The sequence below is a fragment of the Triticum urartu genome, chromosome 7 (genome assembly GCF_003073215.2).
Source record: "Triticum urartu cultivar G1812 chromosome 7, Tu2.1, whole genome shotgun sequence".
Classification (NCBI taxonomy): Eukaryota; Viridiplantae; Streptophyta; class Magnoliopsida; order Poales; family Poaceae; genus Triticum; species Triticum urartu.
The window spans coordinates 21,761,720-21,785,460 of NC_053028.1; the positions used below are offsets into that span (position 1 = coordinate 21,761,720).

A 23,741-nucleotide genomic window follows, 5' to 3' on the forward strand; every position below is an offset into this window, starting at 1 on the left:
TGATTATATTTGCATGTATATGTTTTTTTTTTGTCTTTATGTAAGAAGGCCTGACCTATGGGGAAGATGAGCAGTGGCCTGACCTATGGGGAGTATGAAGACGGGCCCAAGCCTGAAGCAGAGGAGTATCGTGCTCCTGCCCACCTCCGGCAGGAGCTCCTCACCATGGTTGTGAATGGATAAGGAATAGAGATGAGTTGGCATCGGCTGGGCACGTCAATTTCATCTACAAGCGTTCCCACGTAGACAACTCAAGACCGAAAGATTTTTTTTTCTGACCTGGCAACTTAGCGTGCATCAAGATTGGTGCACTTGATCTAACGGCCCTAGAGTCGTTCTCTGGGAGGAGCCAGAAATCTGACGTTCGCTACATATCATTTCTGAAAGAAAAACTATCCTCTCTCTCTCTTCAATATATAGGCAATGCTAATGAGAACAACAAAACGTAGTGGTTAAAAACAAAATGACACGCCAGCAGCTTTGGTCGAATTAATGGCGAAAGGCAACATATAGGCTAATGACAATCAACAGAGACACTGACCAGTCGCAAACAAATTCAGGAAGGTGGCTTGTTTGCTAGTAAGTAGTAACACAACACGCATGCCAGCTGGGTGCATGGATCGGAAGGGCAATCGTGTGAGAATGTACTTAGCGCGTGCGTCTTGGCAAGCAGTGGCGGAGCCAGGAATATTTTTTAGGTGTGGCAGAGTTTGTGAGGGGAAAAAACAATGTAGTAACATATAACTATGTGACTTTCCTGCTTGCTGCCTCTCTTGACGGTGGTTGCTGCCATGCCCACCACGCTGACTAAAGATCGCGTGGTTGCTCTGTAATCGCTGCCTCTATTGCATGCCTTAGGGGTTAGCCGACTAGGGGTCGGTCGGTCGGTCGGCAGTAGGGACAAATATCACAACAAGACATACATTGTGATGAGTTTGGAGGAGTAGCTGTTGCTCCTAGTTGTATATTGTAATACCTCAAGACGATTTGAGTCCAATTAGATCTAGTTTCTTCACCGGAGAGACGGAAAGCAGTGAGGCTCTGGGTTTCGCGGAGTTGGCACTGCTCATCACACAGCTAGAGACAAGCTTGAGCGGCGGCTGCAAGGCGATTCCTGATCAACCGTGCTTGAACGAAACAGCTCCTGTATCTCCAATCAACTAGTACATTTTTTTAGCATGTCCAATCAACTGGAGTACATGTGAATTGATTTGCAATTGACTGCCAATGGTGTCCTCGTTTAGAACATGGGCTTGTGGGTCATGGGCTTATGTGATGCAAGTCACCTATTGCTTAATTCTCTCCTTCAGCGGCAGTTAGGCCTCTAATGAGGCAGAAACACGTAGGTAACACACAACTACCTGGCGAAATACATTCGAGGCCATGAGTTGCCTGCCCCCTGCGAGTATTCATCCTCCAAATTGACGAAACTGACCAAAAATCCATTGACTCAGCTCAAAGCTTCATACATACAGTATATATATACAATACTTTTGCCAAATTTTAGGTATGGCAGCTGCCAAACCTCGCCATATAGCTGGATCCGCCCCTGTTGGCAAGCATCCACTGCACGCGAAGCACCCCGCCGCCTGCCGCCGTGACACACGCCATCTCCTCCGGTCGAGTTAATTGCAAGGAGATATTACACTTGCGCACGTTGTAACGAGCCAGTACCATTGCTCGTGTATGTCACAGTTCAGTACCACTATTCGGCCTAATCGTTACAAAAAAGGTTGACAGGCGTGTAACTCTGTATTGACCATGTATCTGACTGCGCGACCCCACCTGTCAGGCGACACGCTGGCCAATCGGCCCGTGCCCGGTGCGCTGACTTGGACGAGGTCGGCGCTCAAGCTGGACGGAGCGATCAGGCTTTTCAGCCCGCTCGTGGCCCGTTCTGGACCGGACGGTCCGGTCCTGGCCCGCTGAAGAATTTGTTCGGTCCTGTTATTAAATTTCGGCCTGAAATTTTCTCAGTCCTGTCCGGTCTTTGCCCGGTCCGACCGAGCGGACCGAAGGTGCATGCCGTTCTTCTTCGTCGCGGCCACTGGCGACGCCCTGGACGTGTCCCACCTGGCGCTGTTCATGGGAATCAAGTACTCACTCACACAATTGACACAGGAACAGGGGCAAGAGGTACAAGAAGACTCAGATCACGCGCTGCCTTTTTTCCTTGTATTCAGTTAGAGAGAGAATATAAAGAACGAGAGTGCCGGCGTTCGATCCGATAATCGCAGCGCCATTCTTGACTAGCCCTTCGCTTCCGTTTCCTTTTACTAGCGACTAACGAGAGAATCCTTTAATCATGCGACCATCCCATGCTTCCGTTTCCTTTTATCAAGTCGAACAGAAAACAGAAGGAACATTCTATTCCTACGTGACTTGCTTACCAAATCTATACGTGATATCTTTGTTTGGATTGTAATAACTGCCCCACGATTTTAGGTAACAGAAGCAATCCAATTCAATTGGTACATAAGTTTACGTAAAAATCATTCTTAGGAATATATCACTACTAAAAAGAAAAAGAACGACAGAAACAGGCTCGATCCTATAATCACGGCGCCATCCCACGACTAAGGGCATGTACAATGGTGCTATCTTAGAAGTGCCACATAGGATAGATGATGGGGTGGAGGAGAGAGAAGTCATAAGAAAAGTCTTGTCTTCTCTTATTTAAGAGAAGACAAGAGATGATCTCTTATCACAATATGTCTCACCGTATTTTTAGGAATTACTAGTTATTAAAGATAAGACTAAGAAATGACCCATTGTACACGTTGTTTTTTGCCATCTCTAAATTACATGCAAGATTTAAGATAAGACTATCTTATCAACCATTGTACATGCCCTAACTTCACGTCATATTTGATCCGTTAATCACGGCAAGGCCCGCACACAAAAAATCGTGGGCTCATGCATGCCCTACAATACTTGCATGCGAGAGAAAAACTTCTAAGGAGGAAACACACGCAGTTTCATGGCTAACAATGGCGTCCGCCGGCCGGCGCCCGCCGCGTCCTGTCGCTTCCATGTGTACACTACCGCCGATCTGGACCATCGAGCGCCCTACACCTCCTCCTACGCTGTCCAGCAACCCCTCGCGCGTTGTGCCCTCATCGACGGTGACCATGGCCGATCCTCCCGGTCCAACCCGGGCAGGAGTGCGGTCGGTCCGAGCCCTGATATCAGGACCGCTCAGCTGGTCGGTCCGGTCCGGTCCGGTCCGCCGGCGGCCGGTCAAAACGGCGGCTCGGTCAGGGACCGGACCGGCCCGGACCGTGTCCACCCTGAGTCGGCGCGGTCGGTCTTAGCGGGCTCGGTCGAACCGAGTCGGATCCCACCAGACGAACCCTAGCCTTCCTTCTCCCCTTCTCCATCTCCTCTCTCCCCGTGGATGTCAGGCGATGGCTGTGGTGACCCCTGGCGGCGGCGGTGTCATGGGAGGCTACGATGACCTTCCCGGCCTTGGGAGTGATGACCACGTGGGGCTGGACTGCTCCAGGTCGTCCAACTCCACCGATGATGAGGCAGAGGAGGAGGAGGCGCCCCTGTCCTTGGAGCAATGGTTGCGGCTCACTGAGATGTGGTTGGCCAACCCAACCACAAGCCATCACTGGACTAGTGGAGCGGATGGAGTGCTGTAAATCCCTCCTTTTTCCTTCTGTCTGTTCAAATCATAGGGCTAGGGTTACTGTTCTTAAAGCACAGAAAATATTTCAATTTTGTGGTGGCTTGGAGGTTAGATGATGCTATATGGGATGTTAGGGTTCACTTTGATGCTGGGAATAATTTGCATAGGAAGATTTGCAGCTCAGATGTCACATTTCTGAACCTGTATGCACCGTTGACAGTAGTAGGATTTAATTTTAATGATGAACTATATCACATGAGAAATACAGCTGCAACAGGAGTTGAGAGAGAGCATGGACTAGATCTGATTGACACGAACATCAAATTGCAAGAACTAAAGAAGCGGTATGAGGATTCATTAGTTCTAAATTTGTTAGCGAGGGCAACAACACCTGTCAGTACAGAGTCAGGTTTTGTTAGTGAGGGTAACATCCATCAGACAACAAATGAATTAGCTGCAGTTATATATGAACCACCTGTTGTTTATGATCTCAGTGAGCCTGCTGTGCTTGCTGTTGATGATCATGGTGTAGTTTTCCAGAGTCAGTGCAGTAGCAGTAGTACAATGCATCCTACACAAGAGAGTAGAAATGTCAAGGGGAAGCTGAAAGATATGTTGGAGGAAGAGGGATTTTTAGAGGAGGGATATAGGAGTTACTCTGACTCTAAGGGTGCATATGACACCGATAACTACATTTTAGCTGAACACACAGAGATAATAGAGGGGAAGAGATTGGCAGAGAAAGAAGATGAAGATTCAGATGAAGAATCAGAAGATGAACCACCCATGCATTATGAGGGTGACACTGATGTTTGAGGAGGAGGAGGAGGTGAATGTTGCAACTGAAACTTTTGGGGAACGTAGTAATTTCAAAATTTTCCTACGCACACACACAGGATCATGGTGATGCATAGCAACGAGAGGGGAGAGTGTTGTCTAAGTACCCTTGTAGACCGTAAGCGGAAGCGTTTATCAACGCGGTTGATGTAGTCGTACACCTTCACGATCCGTCCCGATCAAGTACCGAACGTACGGCACCTCCGCGTTCAACACACGTTTAGCTCGATGACGTCCTCGCCTTCTCGATCCAGCAAGAGGGGCAAAGTAGTATATGACTTCCGACAGCACGACAGCATGGTGACGGTGTTGGTGAAGAACAATCTCCGCAGGGCTTCGCCTAAGCACTACGAAAACTATGACGGAGGATAAACTAGAGGGGACGGGGTAGCCGGCACACGGCTTGGTGTTTCTTGATGTGTCTTGGGTGCTAGCCCTACCCCTCTATTTATATGTTGAGCCTTGGGGTCGAAACTTGGAGTAAAAGCCTCCACAAAGTCGGTTTCACTCGAAAGGCAAGAGTCCTTCTCGGACTCCAGGGCCAGATGCCAGGGTTCCCGGCGTCTGGACCCAGACGCCAGGGACCCTGACGTCGGGCCTCTGGACTCCGCAAAACTTCCTTTTGCGCTTTCCCCTTTGGCCCAAATAAATTGTTCTCGTACCCAAACATTTTGGGAAACATCCGGAACCCCTTCTGGTGAATTCCTGAACCCTTCTGAAGACTAAACACTATTATCCCATATATCAAACTTTATCTCCGGACCATTCCGGAGTTCCTCTTCATGTCCGTGATCTTATCCGGAACTCCGAACAACATTCGGTTACCAACATACATAACTCATAAATACTATATCGTCAACGAACGTTAAGCGTGCGGACCCTACGGGTTCGAGAACTATGTAGACATGACCGAGACATTTCTCTGGTCAATAACCAATAGCGGAACCTGGATGCCCATATTGGCTCCTACATATTCTATGAAGATCTTTATCGGTTGAACCGCATAACAACATATGTTGTTCCCTTTGTCATCGGTATGTTACTTGCCCGAGATTCGATCGTCAGTATCTCAATACCTAGTTCAATCTCGTTAACGGCAAGTCTCTTTACTCCTACCGTAACACATCATTCCACAAGTAACTCATTAGTTGCAATGCTTGCAAGGCTTAAGTGATGTGTATTACCGAGTGGGACCAGAGATACCTCTCGGACAATTGTAGTGACAAATCCTAATCTCGAAATATGCCAACCCAACAAGTAACTTCAGAGACACCTGTAGTGGAACATGTATAAGTCATGAAGAAAGCAATAGCAACAAAGTAAACGATCAAGTGCTAAGCTAACGAAATGGGTCAAGTAAATCACATCATTCTCCTAATAATGTGACCCCGTTAATCAAATGACAACTCTTTGTCTATGGTCAGGAAACATAACCATCTTTGATCAACGAGCTAGTCAAGTAGAGGCATACTATTGACAATCTGTTTGTCTATGTATTCACACATGTATCATGTTTCCGGTTAATACAATTCTAGCATGAATAATAAACATTTATCATGATATAAGGAAATAAACAATAACTTTATTATTGCCTCTAGGGCATTGATAACCCACAAGTATAGGGGATCGCAACAGTTTTCGATAAGTAAGAGTGTCGAACCCAATGAGGAGCTAAAGGCAGAACAAATATTCCCTGAAGTTCTATCGACCACCGATACAACTCTACGCACACTTGACGTTTGCTTTACCTAGAACAAGTATGAAACTAGAAGTACTTTGTAGGTGTTGTTGGATAGGTTTGCAAGATAATAAAGATTACGTAAATAAAAAGTAGGGGCTGTTATAAGTAAAGAAGCAATAAAGTAAATATAGAGAGTGTGAAAAAGTGGTGGTAGGAGTTGTGAAATTGCCCCTAAGAAATTGACTACTTTACTAGACCGATAGCAGGTATTATGTGGGAGAGGCCACTGCTAGCATGTCATCCCTGACTTGGAATTCTATGCACTTATGATTGGACTATTAGCAAGCATCCGCAACTACTAATGTTCATTAAGTTAAAACCCAACCATAGCATTAAGGTATATTGGTCCCCCTTCAATCCCGTATGCATCAATTTCTATGCTAGGTTGAAGCTTCTGTCACTCTTGCCCTCCAATACATAGTCCTATCAGCATACAACTAACCCTAGGGTGTGATCCACGCACGCAATCATATGATGGGCACCAAAGGACAGCAACATAACCACACGCAAATGAAATCAATCATAGCAATTCATCAACCACCGATAGGAGAACAAAAATCTACTCAGACATCATAGGATGGCAGCACATCATTGGATAACAATATGAAGCATAAAGCACAATGTTCAAGTAGAGGGTACAGCGGGTTGCGGGAGAGTGGAACGCTGTAGATAGAGGGGGGAAGGTGATGGAGATGTTGGTGAAGATGGCGGAGGTGTTGGTGTAGATCGCGGTGATGATGATGGCCCCCGGTGGCACTCCGGTGCCACCAGAAGCGAGGGGGAGAGAGCCCCCCTCCTTCTTCTTCTTCCTTGACCTCCTCCCTAGATGGGAGAAGGGTTTCCCCTCTGGTCCTTGGCCTCCATGGCGTGGGAGGGGCGAGAGCCCCTCCGAGATTGGATATGTCTCTCTGTTTCTCTCTGTTTCTGCGTTCCCAGATTCTACCCTTTCACCGTTTCTTATATTCCCGGAGATCCGTAACTCCGATTGGGCTGAAATTTTAACACGATCTCTATCCGGATATTAGCTTTCTTGCAGCGAAAGAAGGGTATCAACCGCCTTACGGGTGGCCCACGAGGGTCAGGGGTGCGCCCCCTGCCTCGTGGCCACCTCGGGCACCGTCTCGCGTGGATTTTTCTTCCAAAAAATCATATATATTCCAAAAAAATATCCGTCAGTTTTTATCCCGTTTGGACTCCGTTTGATATGGATATTCGGAGAAACGAAAAACATGCAACAAACAGGAACTGGCACTGGGCACTGGATCAATATGTTAGTCCCAAAAATAGTATAAAAAGTTGCCAAAAGTAGATGAAAGTTGTAGAATATTGGCATGGAACAATCAAAAATTATAGATACGACGGAGACGTATCAGGCATATTTCCTTCAGTCTCCCACATGCACTAGAGTCAATAATCTAGATTACACAGTAATGATTCTAACACCCATGGAGCCTTGGTGATGATCATGTTTTGCTCATGGAAGAGGCTTAGTCAACGGGTCTGCAACATTCAGATTCGTATGTATCATGCAAATCTCTATGTCTCCGACCTGGACTTGGTCCCGGATGGAGTTGACGCGTCTCTTGATGTGCTTCGTTCTCTTGTGAAATCTGGATTCCTTTGCCAAAGCAATTGCACCAGTATTGTCACAAAAGATTTTCATTGGTCCAGATGCACTAGGTATGACACCTAGATCGGATATGAACTCCTTCATCCAGACTCCTTCATTTGCTGCTTCCAAAGCAGCTATGTACTCCGCTTCACATGTAGATCCCGCTACAACGCTTTGTTTAGAACTGCACCAACTGATAGCTCCACCGTTTAATAAATTCATGTATCCGGTTTGCGATTTAGAATCGTCCGGATCAGTGTCAAAGCTTGCATCGACGTAACCATTTACGACGAGCTCCTTGTCACCTCCATGAACGAGAAACATATCCTTCGTCCTTTTTAGGTATTTCAGGATGTTCTTGACCACTGTCCAGTGATCCACTCCTGGATTACTCTGGTTCCTCCATGCTAAACTAATAGCAAGGCACACATCAGGTCTGGTACACAGCATTGCATACATGATAGAGCCTATGGCTGAAGCATAGGGAACATCTTTCATTTTCTCTCTATCTTCTATAGTGGTCGGGCATTGAGTCTTACTCAACTTCACACCTTGTAACACAGGCAAGAACCCTTTCTTTGCTTGATCCATTTTGAACTTCTTCAAAATTTTGTCGAGGTATGTGCTTTGTGAAAGTCCAGTTAAGCGTCTCGATCTATCTCTATAGATCTTGATGCCCAATATATAAGCAGCTTCACCGAGGTCTTTCATTGAAAAACTCTTATTCAAATATCCTATTATGCTATCCATAAATTCTATAACATTTCCAATCAACAATATGTCATGCACATATAATATTACAAATGCTACTGAGCTCCCACTCACTTTCTTGTAAATACAGCCTTCTCCAAAAGTGTGTATAATACCATATGCTTTGATCACACTACCAAAACGTTTATTCCAACTCCGAGAGGCTTGCACCAGTCCATAAATGGATCGCTGGAGCTTGCACACTTTTTTAGCTCCCTTTGGATCGACAAAACCTTCCAGTTGCATCATATACAACTCTTCGTCCAGAAATCCATTCAGGAATGCAATTTTGACATCCATTTGCCAAATTTCATAATCACAAAATGCAGAAATTGCTTACATGATCCGGACAAACTTAAGCATCGCTACGTGTGAGAAGGTCTCATCGTAGTCAATCCCTTGAACTTGTCGAAAACCTTTTGCAACAAGTCGAGCTTTATATACAGTAACATTACCATCAGCGTCAGTCTTCTTCTTGAAGATCCATTTATTCTCGATGGCTTGCCGATCAACGGACAAGTCAACCAAAGTCGACACTTTGTTCTCATATATGGATCCCATCTCAGATTTCATGGCTTCAAGCCATTTTTCGGAATCTGGGCTCACCATCGCTTCTTCATAGTTCGTAGGTTCATCATGGTCTAGCAACATAACCTCTAGAACAGGATTACCGTACCACTCTGGTGCGGATCTTACTCTAGTTGACCTATGAGGTTCAGTAACAACTTGATCTGAAGTTTCATGATCATCATCATTAACTTCCTCACTAATTGGTGTAGACATCATAGGAACCGGTTACTGTGATGAACTACTTTCCAATAAGGGAACAGGTACTGTTACCTCATCAAGTTCTACTTTCCTCCCACTCAATTCTTTCGAGAGAAACTCCTTCTCTAGAAAGGATCCATTCTTAGCAACGAATGTCTTGCCCTCGGATCTGTGATAGAAGGCGGTGTACCCAACAGTTTCCTTTGGGTATCCTATGAAGACACATTTCTCCGATTTAGGTTCGAGCTTATCAGGTTGAAGCTTTTTCACATAAGCATCGTAGCCCCAAACTTTAAGAAACGACAACTTTGGTTTCTTGCCAAACCATAGTTCATAAGGTGCCGTCTCTAAAGCATATCCCCAAAATGATAGCGGTAAATCAGTAAGAGACATCATAGATCGCACCATATCTAGTAAAGTATGATTACGACGTTCGTACACACCATTACGCTGTGGTGTTCCGGGTGGCATGAGTTGCAAAACTATTCCGCATTGTTTCAAATGTAGACCAAACTCGTAACTCAAATATTCTCCTCCATTATCAGATCGTAGAAACTTTATTTTCTTGTTACGATGATTTTCAACTTCACTTTGAAATTCTTTGAACTTTTTAAATGTTTCAGACTTATGTTTCATTAAGTAGATATAGCCATATCTGCTTAAATCATCCGTGAAGGTCAGAAAATAACGATACCCGCCGCGAGCTTCAATATTCATTGGACCACATACATCAGTATGTATGATTTCCAACAAATCAGTTGCTCACTCCATAGTTCCGGAGAACGGCGTTTTAGTCATCTTGCCCATGAGGCATGGTTCGCAAGTACCAAGTGATTCATAATCAAGTGATTCCAAAAGTCCATCAGTATGGAGTTTCTTCATGCGCTTTATACCAATATGACCCAAACAACAGTGCCACAAATAAATTGCACTATCATTATCAACTCTGCATCTTTTGGCTTCAATATTATGAATATGTGTATCACTACTATCGAGATTCATCAAAAATAGACCACTCTTCAAGGGTGCATGACCATAAAAGATATTACTCATATAAATAGAACAACCATTATTCTCGGATTTAAATGAATAACCGTCTCGCATTAAGCAAGATCCAGATATAATGTTCAAGCTCAACGTTGGCACCAAATAACAATTATTTAGGTCTCAAACTAATCCCGAAGGTAGATGTAGATCACATCAACTTTATTTAGCGTGCCGACGGCGATCACACCAACTTTGGAACCATGTCCCACGCGCATCGTCACCTCGTCCTTAGCCAGTGTTCGCTTAATCCGTAGTCCCTGTTTCGAGTTGCAAATATTAGCAACAGAACTAGTATCAAGTACCCAGGTGCTACTGCGACCTCTGGTAAGGTACACGTCAATAACATGTATATCACATATACCTTTGTTCACCTTGCCATCCTTCTTATCCGCTAAATACTTGGGGCAGTTCCGCTTCCAGTGACCAGTCTGTTTGCAGTAGAAGCAATCAGTCTTAGGCATAGGTCCAGACTTAGGTTTCTTCTCCTGAGCAACAACTTGTTTGCTGTTCTTCTTGAAGTTCCCCTTCTTCTTCCCTTTGCCCCTTTTCTTGAAACTGGCGGTCTTATTGACCATCAACACTTGATGCTCCTTTTTGATTTCTACCTCCGCAGCCTTTAGCATTGCGAAGAGCTCGGAAATTGACTTATTCATCCCTTGCATATTATAGTTCATCATGAAGCTCTTGTAGCTTGGTGTCAGTGATTGAAGAACTCTATCAATGACACAATCAACAGGAAGATTAACTCCCAGTTGAGTCAAGTGATTATGATACCCAGACATTTTGAGTATATGCTCACTGACAGAACTATTCTCCTCCATCTTGCAGCTATAGAACTTATTGGAGACTTCATATCTCTCAATCCGGGCATTTGCTTGAAATATTAACTTCAATTCCTGGAACATCTCATATGCTCCATGACGTTCAAAACGTCGTTGAAGTCCCGGTTCTATGCCGTAAAGCATGGCACACTGAACTATCGAGTAGTCATCAGCTTTGCTCTGCCAGATGTTCATAACATCTGGTGTTGCTCCTGCAGCAGGTTTGGCACTTATCGGTGCTTCCAGGACGTAATTCTTCTGTGCAGCAATGAGGATAATCCTCAAGTTACGGACCCAGTCAGTGTAATTGCTACCATCATCTTTTAACTTTGCTTTCTCAAGGAACACATTAAAATTCAACGGAATAACAACACGAGCCATCTATCTACAACAAACATAGACATGCAAAATACTATCAGGTACTAAGTTCATGATAAATTTAAGTTCAATTAATCATATTACTTAAGAACTCCCACTTAGGTAGACATCCCTCTAATCATCTAAGTGATCACGTGATCCAAATCAACTAAACCATAACCGATCATCGCGTGGAATGGAGTAGTTTTCAATGGTGAACATCACTATGTTGATCATATCTACTATATGATTCACGCTCGACCTTTCGGTCTCAGTGTTCCGAGGCCATATCTGCATATGCCAGGCTTGTCAAGTTTAACCTGAGTATTCCGCATGTGCAAAAACTGGCTTGCACCCGTTGTAGATGGACGTAGAGCTTATCACACCCGATCATCACGTGTTGTCTGGGCACGACGAACTTTGGCAACGGTGCATACTCAGGGAGAACACTTTTATCTTGAAATTTAGTGAGAGATCATCTTATAATGCTACCGTCAAACAAAGCAAAATAAGATGCATAAAATATAAACATCACATGCAATCAATATAAGTGATATGATATGGACATCATCATCTTGTGCTTGTGATCTCCATCTCAGAAGCACCGTCATGATCACCATCGTCACCGGCACGACACCTTGATCTCCATCGTAGCATCATTGTCATCTCGCCAACTATTGCTTCTACGACTATCGCTACCGCTTAGTGATAAAGTAAAGCATTACAGGGCGATTGCATTGCATACAATAAAGCGACAACCATATGGCTCCTGCCAGTTGCCGATAACTCGGTTACAAAACATGATCATCTCATACAATAAAATATAGCATCATGTCTTGACCATATCACATCACAACATGCCCTGCAAAAACAAGTTAGACGTCCTCTACTTAGTTGTTGCAAGTTTTACGTGGCTGCAACGGGCCGAGCAAGAACCGTTCTTACCTACGCATCAAAACCACAACGATAGTTCGTCAAGTTAGTGCTGTTTTAACCTTCTCAAGGACCGGGCGTAGCCACGCTCGGTTCAACTAAAGTTGGAGAAACTGACACCAGCCAACCACCTATGTGCAAAGCACGTCGATAGAACCAGTCTCGCGTAAGCGTACGCGTAATGTTGGTCCGGCCGCTTCATCCAACAATACCGCTGAACCAAAGTGTGACATGCTGGTAAGCAGTATGACTTGTATCGCCCACAACTCACTTGTGTTCTACTCGTCCATATGACATCTACGCATAAAACCCGGCTCGGATGCCACTGTTGGGGAACGTAGTAATTTCCAAATTTTCCTACGCACACACACAAGATCATGGTGATGCATAGCAACGAGAGGGGAGAGTGTTGTATATGTACCCTCATAGACCGTAAGAGGAAGCGTTTATCAACGCGGTTGATGTAGTCGTACACCTTCACGATCCGTCCCGATCAAGTACCAAACGTACGACACCTCTGCATTCAGCACACGTTCAGCTCGATGACGTCCTCGCCTTCTCGATCCAGCAAGAGGGGCGAAGTAGTAGATGAATTCCGGCAGCACGACGGCGTGGTGATGGTGTTGGTGAAGAACTATCTCCGCAGGGCTTCACCTAAGCACTACGAAACTATGACGGAGGATAAACTAGAGGGGACGGGGTTGCCGACACACGGCTTCGTGTTTCCTGATGTGTCTTGGGTGCTAGCCCTACCCCTCTATTTATATGTTGAGCCTTGGGGTCGAAACTTGGAGTAAAAGCCTCCACAAAGTCGGTTTCACTCGAAAGGCAAGAGTCCTTCTCGGACTCCAGGGCCAGACGCCCGGGTTCCCGGCGTCTGGACCCATATGCTAGGGACCTTGGCGTCTGGCCTCTAGACTCAGCAAAACTTCCTTTTGCGCTTTCCAAAAACCTTGTGGGCTTTCCCCTTTGGCCCAAATAAAGTGTTCTCGTACCCAAACATTTCGGGAAACATCCGGAACCCCTTCAGGTGAATTCTAAAACCCTTCTGAAGACTAAACAGTATTATCCCATATATCAAACTTTATCTCCGGACCATTCCGGAGTTCCTTGTCATGTCCGTGACTTATCCGGAACTCCGAACAACATTCAGTTACCAACATACATAACTCATAAATACTATATCATCAACGAACGTTAAGCGTGCGGACCCTACGGGTTCGAGAACTATGTAGACATGACCGAGACATTTCTCTGGTCAATAACCAATAGTGGAACCTGATTGCCCATATTGGCTCCTACATATTCTACGAAGATCTATATCAGTCGAACCGCATAACAACATACGTTGTTCACTTTCTCATCGGTATGTTACTTGCCCAAGATTCGATCGTCAGTATCTCAAAACCTAGTTCAATCTCGTTACCGGCAAGTCTCTTTACTCATTCCGTAAGACATCATCCCGCAACTAACTCATTAGTTGCAATGCTTGCAAGGCTTAAGTGATGTGTATTACCGAGTGGCCCAGAGATACCTCTCCGGCAATCAGAGTGACAAATCCTAATCTCAAAATACGCCAACCCAACAAGTACCTTTGGAGACACCTGTAGAGCACCTTTATAATCATCCAGTTACGTTGTGACGTTTGGTAGCACACAAAGTGTTCCTCCGGTAAACAGGAGTTGCATAATCTCATAGTCATAGGAACATGTATAAGTCATGAAGAAAGCAATAGCAACAAACTAAACAATCAAGTGCTAAGCTAACGAAATGGGTCAAGTCAATCACATCATTCTCCTAATGATGTGACCCCATTAATCAAATGACAACTCTTTGTCTATGGTCAGGAAACATAACCATCTTTGATCAACGAGCTAGTCAAGTAGAGGCATACTAGTGACACTCTGTTTGTCTATGTATTCACACATGTATCATGCTTTCGGTTAATACAATTCTAGCATGAATAATAAACATTTATCATGATATAAGAAAATAAATAATAACTTTATTATTGCCTCTAGGGCATATTTCCTTCAGAAACGAGTACTCAAACTGAAAGAGAAAAACCACCCATACAAGAACATGCAAAGAAGAGGCAGAAGCTGGAAGTCAGGAGACGCCCCACCAGTAGGTCACACTCTAGTGTGTTAGAGGAGGTGAAACCTGATTTTAATCCTTCATCTGATGAAAAAGATCATGGCTTGCTGTTTGACAGTGATGATGGACATGAGGCACCAGCATATTTTTCCTACAAAAAGGCATGAAGAGTAGGGCAAAGAAAAGGAAACCTAGGATATGGTACAATGAAAAACTTGAGCAACCACATCAGTAGTTATGTATGAACATGTGCTTCAAGAATTAGCAGAAATTCAGAGAAGCATCGTTGAGCCTACACATTACATAGTCCAGAAATTTCAGGTACCACAGAAACTCAGAAAAAAGGATCATTGCCTGTTGCAAACAAGAGCACTGTCAGTTCTTCATAGTTGCTGCCATTATCAAAGGGGGAAATACATTCGCTATCAAAAAGATGAGGTTGCAGCACACTTACCCAAGTAGTACAGAGTCATCTAGGGTTAGTGCAAAGAAGCAATATCCCAAGCTGAGGGACTATGCCCAAACTATCATGAATACAAGCTCTAGAAGTAGAGTTGTTGTTGCAACAATAACTCCAAAAGCTACAACAAAAAGACCACATCCAGGACCAAGGATTCATGCTATGTTCTTCTGCATAAATGGAGCCAGGGAGAGATTTCTGAATGCATGCAGGCCATTCATTGGTTAGTTACACGTTACTTTGCTTTATTTAGAATGTTTTGTTAATGTTCATGCCACATTTGCTTTATACATGTTTGTTGTTTTATACATGTTTGTTGTTTGCATCTAAATGTAGGTGCTGATGCATGCTTTATCAAGCTGAATACTGGTGCTCAAATCCTAGCCGTCACTGGCAGAGATGGCAATAACAACATATTTCCACTTGCATTTGCTATAGTTGGACAACAGGACACATCAAACTGGTGTTGGTTTCTGCACCAACTAAAGATATGTCTAGGAGGAGAAGTTGGTAAATTTGACCCTTACACTATCATGTTCGATAGACAGAAGGTATGCATCTCCTTGTTTATCTTTGTGCATATAAGTTATGTTGTAGATAGTAGCTTCAGTACTCCAGTAGCTTAGTGTTATATTATGTGAACAGGGGCTACTAAGTGAAGTAAATCAGGTATCTCCAAACTGCCATCAAAGATTTTGCTTTAAACACCTATATGCAAATTTCCAAAATGATGGGTTTAGGGGGGAAGATCTAAAGAAATGCATGGATAATGCCAGCTATGCTTATAACCAGCACAAGCTTAACATTGCAATGAGTGATCTGAAAAAATGAGAGTGAGGAAGCTTGGAAGTGGCTGAGTGGAATACCTAAACAACATTGGGCTAGGTATGCTTTTGACACCAAATGCAAGACAGACTTGGTTGTTAAAAGTCTGTCAGAGGTGCTCGACAAGTACATCTTAAATTTCAAGAAAAAACCTATTAGGACTAGTATTAAGGACAAGCAGATGGTGAGGTGGCATAGGAATATTGAGAGAGAGGAAAGACGGCTATGTGGAAGATCACACCCCATTATGCTGAGAAGCTAGAGGTGGAAAAGGAAAGGGCCAGGTACTACAAACCCATTCAAGCAGGTGTAAATCTATGGCAAGTGACCAGTGGGCAGCAAACACATCCAGTCAACTTGGACATGCATACATGTGGTTGTAGAAAGTGGGACCTGTCTGGCATACCATGCAACCATGATATATCTGCAATTAACAAGGGAAAAAGGTTTCTAGAGGAGTATGTTTCTATATTCTTCAAAAAACCTTTTTACATAGCATCATATGAACCTATGATATATCCTGTCCCTGGTGAACATGACTGGACAAAGACAACTGGACCAGGCATAGATCCACCTGAATTTCATGTGAAGAGAGGAAGGAAAAAAGAGAAGAGGATAAAGGGCAGGTTGGAACTTCCAAAGCCAAAGGACAGTTCTAGAATGGCAACTATAACATGTAGTAATTGTGGACTTCAAGGACACAGGTACACCAACTGCAAGGTTCAACAGAAACTAGAGCTGGCTACAAGGAAAAACAAGCATGTGGTAATCCCTTGTTAATTAGTACTATGGTTTCTATTACTATATTTTGAGTAAATACCATGTTTGACTTACTAACATGTTTCTTTTTGTTTGCAATGCACCTGCAAGATCAAGGAATGCTCATGAAGCTACTCCACCTTCAAGATCACAGCCACCATCTGCATCTGCTGCTAGATCTGCTTCTGCAAGGGCATCTAGTGCTAGATCTGCTGCTGCAAGTGGATCTGGTGCTAGATATGCAACTGCAACGAGATCTGGTGCTAGATCTTTTGTTGCAAGGGACCAAAGGCCATTCTTTGCTCCAAGATCTGCCTCTGGAGCTTCAACTTATGGTGCAATGGCATCTGATGACCCAATAAGTCATTCTGGATGGATGTCCTATGTTAATGCCAGTATGGGAGGTCAAAACTCAGTGTCATGAGGGTGCATCTGGGTTATGCTGATGGACAATATTTTGAACTATGTTATGTCTGCATCTGGGTTATGTTTCTGAACAATGTTATGCATACTCAGTTTGATGTGTACTAAGTCTGATGAGTAGCCACTATGTTTGGTATGATGTGATGAGTAATAAGTTTGTTCTGATGTGATGAGTACTAAGTTTGTTATGATGTGATGAGTTAAGTTTGTTATGATGTGATGAGTTAAGTATGATATGATGTGATGAGTTAAGTTTGATATGGTGTGATGAGTACTAAGTTTGATATGATAGGGTTTAGGGGTTCTCGACGTCGATGGACCCTAGATGAGTAACCTATAGGGTTTAGGGGTTCTCGATGTCGACGAACCCTAAATGAGTAACCTATAGGGTTTAGGGGTTCTCAACATCGACGGACCCTAGATGAGTAACCTATAGGGTTTAGGGGTTCTCGACGTCGACGGACCCTAAATGACTAACCAATAGGGTTTAGGGGTTCTCGACGTCGATGAACCCTAAATGACTAACCAATAGGGTTTAGGGGTTCTCGACGTCGACGGACCCTAAATGAGTGACCTATAGGTTTTAGGGGTTCTCGACGTTGACGGACCCTAAATGACTAACCGATAGGGTTTAGGGTTCTCGACGTCGATGGTCCCTAAATGACTAACCAATAGGGTTTAGGGGTTCTCGACGACGACATACCCTAAATGAGTAACCTATAGGGTTTAGGGGTTCTCGACGTCTATGGACCCTAAATGACTAACCAATAGGGTTTAGGTGTTCTCGACGTCGACGGACCCTAGATGACAAACCAATAGGGTTTAGGGTTTCTCGACGTCGACGAACCCTAAATGACTAACCAATAGGGTTTAGGGGTTCTCGACGTTGACGGACCCTAAATGCCTAACCAATAGGGTTTCGGGGTTCTTGATGCCGACGGACCCTAAATGACAAACCTATAGGGTTTAGGGGTTCTTGACGTTGACGAACCCTAAATGAATAACCTACAGGGTTTAGGGGTTCTCGACGTCGACGGACCATAAATGACTAACCACTATGGCTTAGGGGATTCTCGACGTCGATGGACTGTAAATGAGTAGAGTAACCACTATGACAGCAACTATGACAACAACTTAAATCATTTAAGATATCAACCAACTATGACAAGCAACTCAAATCATATAGGACAGCTTGATGCAACATAATTAATAGATTCTTACACAACATACTAGAGTTCAACTTAGGTCACAATTTAAAGCAACAACATAGTTCCAACTTAGTTCACAACTACACATCCATAGTGCACAATTACTAGTTCATAACAACACCATACTTCACAAAAGGTCAGCAAAGCAAGCATTCTTCTTCTTCATGTTGATTTGGATCTTTCTCTTGCTCTTCCTCTTCATCTACATCTTCATTCTGACAAGATGTCTAGGATCCCCTTCAATTTCTGCTTGTTCTTCTCCTCTGTCTTCAACCGTTCAGCAATCTGAATCTTTAACTCATCCCTCCGTGATGTGAGCTTCTCATGTCCCTTCTTGAGATCACCCATGTGAAGGAGTATCTGGGTGTTCTCCTGGGTGAGCTTTTCCTCAGATTTTTTGAGTTCATCAACCTGGAACTACAGGTTCCTGCTGGATGTACTAAGCACTTACTTCTTTTTTAGATGATTGAACTTCAAGTTCCGGATGACAGTGCCTTGAGATTTTGTCCAGCCAACCAAATGAGAGAAATACTCCTACATACACATGACGCACTATATCTCACGCTGTGGTCCTGGGAGAGCGGGATGGCGTGGCCGGCATGGCAGAGCACGGCGCGAGAGTCGCCGCATTTGGCCACGATGATGCGACCGCGGACCAAGAGCGCCACCATGGCCGTGGACCCACCTATGGTGCCCTGGGGCACCCCCGATGCCCGCAGCTCGTCCGCCTGCGCGAAGCTCCGTGTCAGTGTGGCCTTCCAGGCGCGATCCTCCGCCTCTACGTGCTGCTGGGTCTCCTTTCGGTAGGCTGCGGATGCGCGGGCCAGCTCGTCCGCACGGATTGCGTGCATATGGTCCCTGCACAGCGCAGACACCTGCGCTACAACGGGCAAACGTGTAGAGTCGAGGTGGAGTTGGCACGAGTAAGATAGGGGATCTGCGGTTAGGTTACCTCAGGGCCACCGTGGCCGTCAAAGACGGCGAAGAAGTGCATGCGCGAGCCGTTAACCCGAGTGAAGAAGGACGGGCGCAGCGACACCTTGTCCTCCATGATCGTCCGGTAGCTCCCCAACATCCCAGCCGCCCCATATGCCCCACCCCACCGGGCGGCAAGTACCACGCCGGGACCCTCCCTTTCTTCGGTGACCTGGGCGGAACGGCGGCAGCGGCGGCGTACGCGGCGTTGCTGGGAACCCAAGGCACGGTCGGCTCCCCCCTCGCCGGCCGCGGGAAAGTTGTTGGCGCTGTTGCTGGCCATCACTACGGACTGGTCACGCGGAAGAGGAGCAGGTTGAGCAGGGCGCGCGGGGGTGCCGAAGCAGCAGAGCATCCCCCTAACAAGCAACCTGCCTGATAGAAAGGGGAGAAACTGAAGGAGGAAGACAGAAATGGACAATTGAAAGAGCGCAGAAGAGGAGGAGGAGGACCCGGAGCAGCAGGAAGCCTCACGTTTGTGCTTGTTTGTGCTTCCCTCGCGCGCCTCACGTTTACTGGCTACTTCCTCATTTTCACCTTATTTATTCAGTGATGGAAAAAGGCTTATCTTTGTACTATTTACTACTCTTAGTTTATTGTTCACTATTGCAAGTACAGAAGATAAAGAGTCACACACACCCGCCCGCGCGGCGCACACACAGACATTTTCTTTGAATAAAAACATATAAATTTTCTACTACAGTTTTTCGTCTCTTGTTGCGGGAGAGTTTCACCTTTCTATATTTGAGGAGCTTTCATTTGCTATATATGCTGTATCAAGCCAGTTCAATTCATTGGCGTTTAGCGTGCTCTCTTAAGAGATACTAGAGGAACGCACATGCGTTGCAACGGGGCCACATTAACTTTAAGAATTCAATATTAATCATGTTAATATTACATTTAATATTCTCATACATATCAAGTGACATTAGTAATCTCTTTTACCATCAAATCCTCACACACACACTCTCTCCCTCCCTCTTCCTTACTCTCTCTCCCCCTCTCTCCCTCTCTCTCTCTAACACACACACACATATCCATCTTATTGGGTACGGGACCATAATCCATCTATTTCACACACACTCGCTATTGAATAACAATATGGATTATGTGTATTACATTTTCCACCACAACTGAGAGAATTAATTTCATGTAAATCGGCCAGCCACAGCTCCATGACAAACAATATATCTAAATTCTCAATGTTATTTTTATGTAATATGCATTATCTTTATACTATTTCTTGAATGTGTTCAAACCATTACTTGAACTTGCTACCACCAAATTGTTGAAATATGCCCTAGAGGCAATAATAAAAGGATTATTATTATATTTCCTTGTTCATGATAATTGTCTTTTATTCATGCTATAATTGTGTTATCCGGAAATCGTAATACATGTGTGAATACATAGACACCAACATGTCCCTGTTAAGCCTCTAGTTGACTAGCTCGTTGATCAACAGATAGTCATGGTTTCCTGACTATGGATATTGGATGTCATTGATAACGAGATCACATCATTAGGAGAATGATGTGATGGACAAGACCCGATCCTAAACTAAGCACAAGATCGTATAGTTCGTTTGCTAGAGTTTTTCCAATGTCAAGTATCTTTTCCTTAGACCATGAGATCGTGTAACTCCCGGATACCGTAGGAGTTACTTGGGTGTACCAAACGTCACAACGTAACTGGGTGACTATAAAGGTATACTACGGGTATCTCCGAAAGTGTCTATTGGGTTGACACGGATCAAGACTGGGATTTGTCACTCCGTATGACGGAGAGGTATCTCTGGGCCCACTCGGTAATGCATCATCATAATGAGCTCAAAGTGACCAAGTGTCTGGTCACGGGATCATGCATTACGGTACGAGTAAAGTGACTTGCCGGTAACGAGATTGAACGAGGTATTGGGATACCGACGATCGAATCTCGGGCAAGTAACGTACCGATTAACGAAGGGAATTGTATACGGGGTTGCTTGAATCCTATACATCGTGGTTCATCCGATGAGATCATCGAGGAGCATGTGGGAGCCAACATGGGTATCCAGATCCCGCTGTTGGTTATTGACCGGAGAGCCATCTCGGTCATGTCTACATGTCTCTCGAACCCGTAGGGTCTACACACTTAAGGTTCGGTGACGCTAGGGTTGTAGAGATATGAATATGCAGTAACCCGAAAGTTGTTTGGAGTCCCGTATGAGATCCCGGACGTCACAAGGAGTTCCGGAATGGTCCGGAGGTGAAGAATTATATATAGGAAGTGCAGTTTCGGCCATCGGGAGAGTTTCGGGGGTCACCGGCATTGTACCGGGACCATCGGATGGGTCCCGGGGGTCCACCGGGTGGGACCACCCATCCCGGAGGGCCCCATGGGCTGAAGTGGGGAGGGGAACCAGCCCATAGTGGGCTGGTGCGCCCCCCTTGGCCCACCCCCTACGCCTAGGGTTGGAAACCCTAGGGTGGGGGGGGGGCACTTGCCTTGGGGGCCACTCCACCCTTGGCCGCCGCCCCCCCTAGGAGATCCCATCTCCTAGGGCTGGCGCCCCCCCTTGGGGAGCCTATATAAAGGCTGGGAGGGGCAGCCGCACCCTTGACTCTTGGCGCCTCCCTCTCCCCTGCTACACCTCTCCCTCTCGCAGTAGAACGGTGAAGCCCAGCTGCGGTGACTCCTGCATCCACCACCATGCCGTCGTGCTGCTGTATCTTCATCAACCTCTCCTCCCCCTTGCTGGATCAAGAAGGAGGAGACGTCACGCTGACCGTACGCGTGTTGAACATGGAGGTGCCGTTCGTTCGGCGCTAGGATCTCCGGTGATTTGGATAACGTCGAGTACGACTTCCTCATCCCCGTTCTTTGAACGCTTCCGCGCGTGATTTACAAAGGTATGTAGATGCAATCCGATCACTCGTTGCTAGATGAACTCCTAGATGGATCTTGGTGAAACCGTAGGAAATTTTTTGTTTTCTGCAACGTTCCCCAGCAGTGGCATCATGAGCTAGGTCTATGCGTAGTTCTTTTGCAGGAGTAGAACACAATTTGTTGTGGGCGTAGATGTTGTCAACTTTCTTGCCGCTACTAGTATTATTTTGCTTCAACGGTATTGTGGGATGAAGCGGCCCGGACCAACCTTACACGTACGCTTACGTGAGATCGGTTCCACCGACTGACATGCACTAGTTGCATAAGGTGGCTGGCGGGTGTCTTTCTCTCCCACTTTAGTTGGAGCGGATTTGATGAAAAGGGTCCTTATGAAGGGTAAATAGAAGTTGACAAATCACGTTGTGGCTTTAACATAGGTAAGAAAACGTTCTTGCTAGAACCCTCTTGCAGCCACGTAAAACTTGCAACAACAATTAGAGGACGTCTAACTTGTTTTTGCAGCAAGTGTTCTGTGATGTGATATGGCCAAAGTTGTGATGAATGATATATATGTGATGTATGAGATCATGTTCTTGTAATAGGAATCACGACTTGCATGTCGATGAGTATGACAACCGGCAGGAGCCATAGGTGTTGTCTTTATTTTTTTGTATGGCCCGCGTGTCATTGAGAAACGCCATGTAAATTACTTTACTTTATTGCTAAACGTGTTAGCCATAGTAGTAGAAGTAATAGTTGGCGAGCAACTTCATGGAGACACGATGATGGAGATCATGATGATGGAGATCATGGTGTCATGCCGGTGACAAGATGATCATGGAGCCCCAAGATGGAGATCAAAGGAGCTATGTGATATTGGCCATATCATGTCACTATTATTATTTGATTGCATGTGATGTTTATCATGTTTTTGCATCTTGTTTACTTAGAACGACGGTAGTAAATAAGATGATCCCTCATAATAATTTCAATAAAGTGTTCCCCCTAACTGTGCACCGTTGCGACAGTTCGTTGTTTCGAAGCACCACGTGATGATCAGGTGTGATAGATTCCAACGTTCACATACAACGGGTGTAAGACAGATTTACACATGCAAACACTTAGGTTGACTTGACGAGCCTAGCATGTACAGACATGGCCTCGGAACACAGAAGACCGAAAGGTCGAGCATGAGTCGTATAGAAGATACGATCAACATGAAGATGTTCACCGATGTTGACTAGTCCGTCTCACGTGATGATCGGACACGGCCTAGTTAACTCGGATCATGTTATACTTAGATGACTGGAGGGATGTCTATCTAAGTGGGAGTTCATTGAATAATTTGATTAGATGAACTTAATTATCATGAACTTAGTCTAAAATCTTTACAACATGTATTGTAGATCAAATGGCCAACGTTGTCCTCAACTTCAACGCGTTCCTAGAGAAAACCAAGCTGAAAGACGAAGGCAGCAACTATACGGACTGGGTCGGGAACCTGAGGATCATCCTCATAGCTGCCAAGAAAGATTATGTCCTACAAGCACCGCTAGGTGAAGCACCTGTTCTCCCTGCAGAACAAGACGTTATGAACGCTTGGCAGACACGTACCGATGATTACTC

At 45.0% G+C, this 23,741-nt stretch overlaps 1 protein-coding gene across 1 annotated transcript; it reads right to left on the minus strand.

Moving 5' to 3' along the window:
• Positions 1-18,482: 18,482 nt before the first annotated feature.
• Positions 18,483-19,323, minus strand: LOC125518185 (probable protein phosphatase 2C 37). The gene is made up of 3 exons (XM_048683107.1): positions 19,225-19,323; positions 18,836-19,147; positions 18,483-18,683 (listed from the first exon to the last, which is right to left on the minus strand). Exons 1-3 carry the CDS (start codon positions 19,321-19,323, stop codon positions 18,483-18,485), a joined length of 612 nt encoding a protein of 203 aa, XP_048539064.1.
• Positions 19,324-23,741: the final 4,418 nt, after the last annotated feature.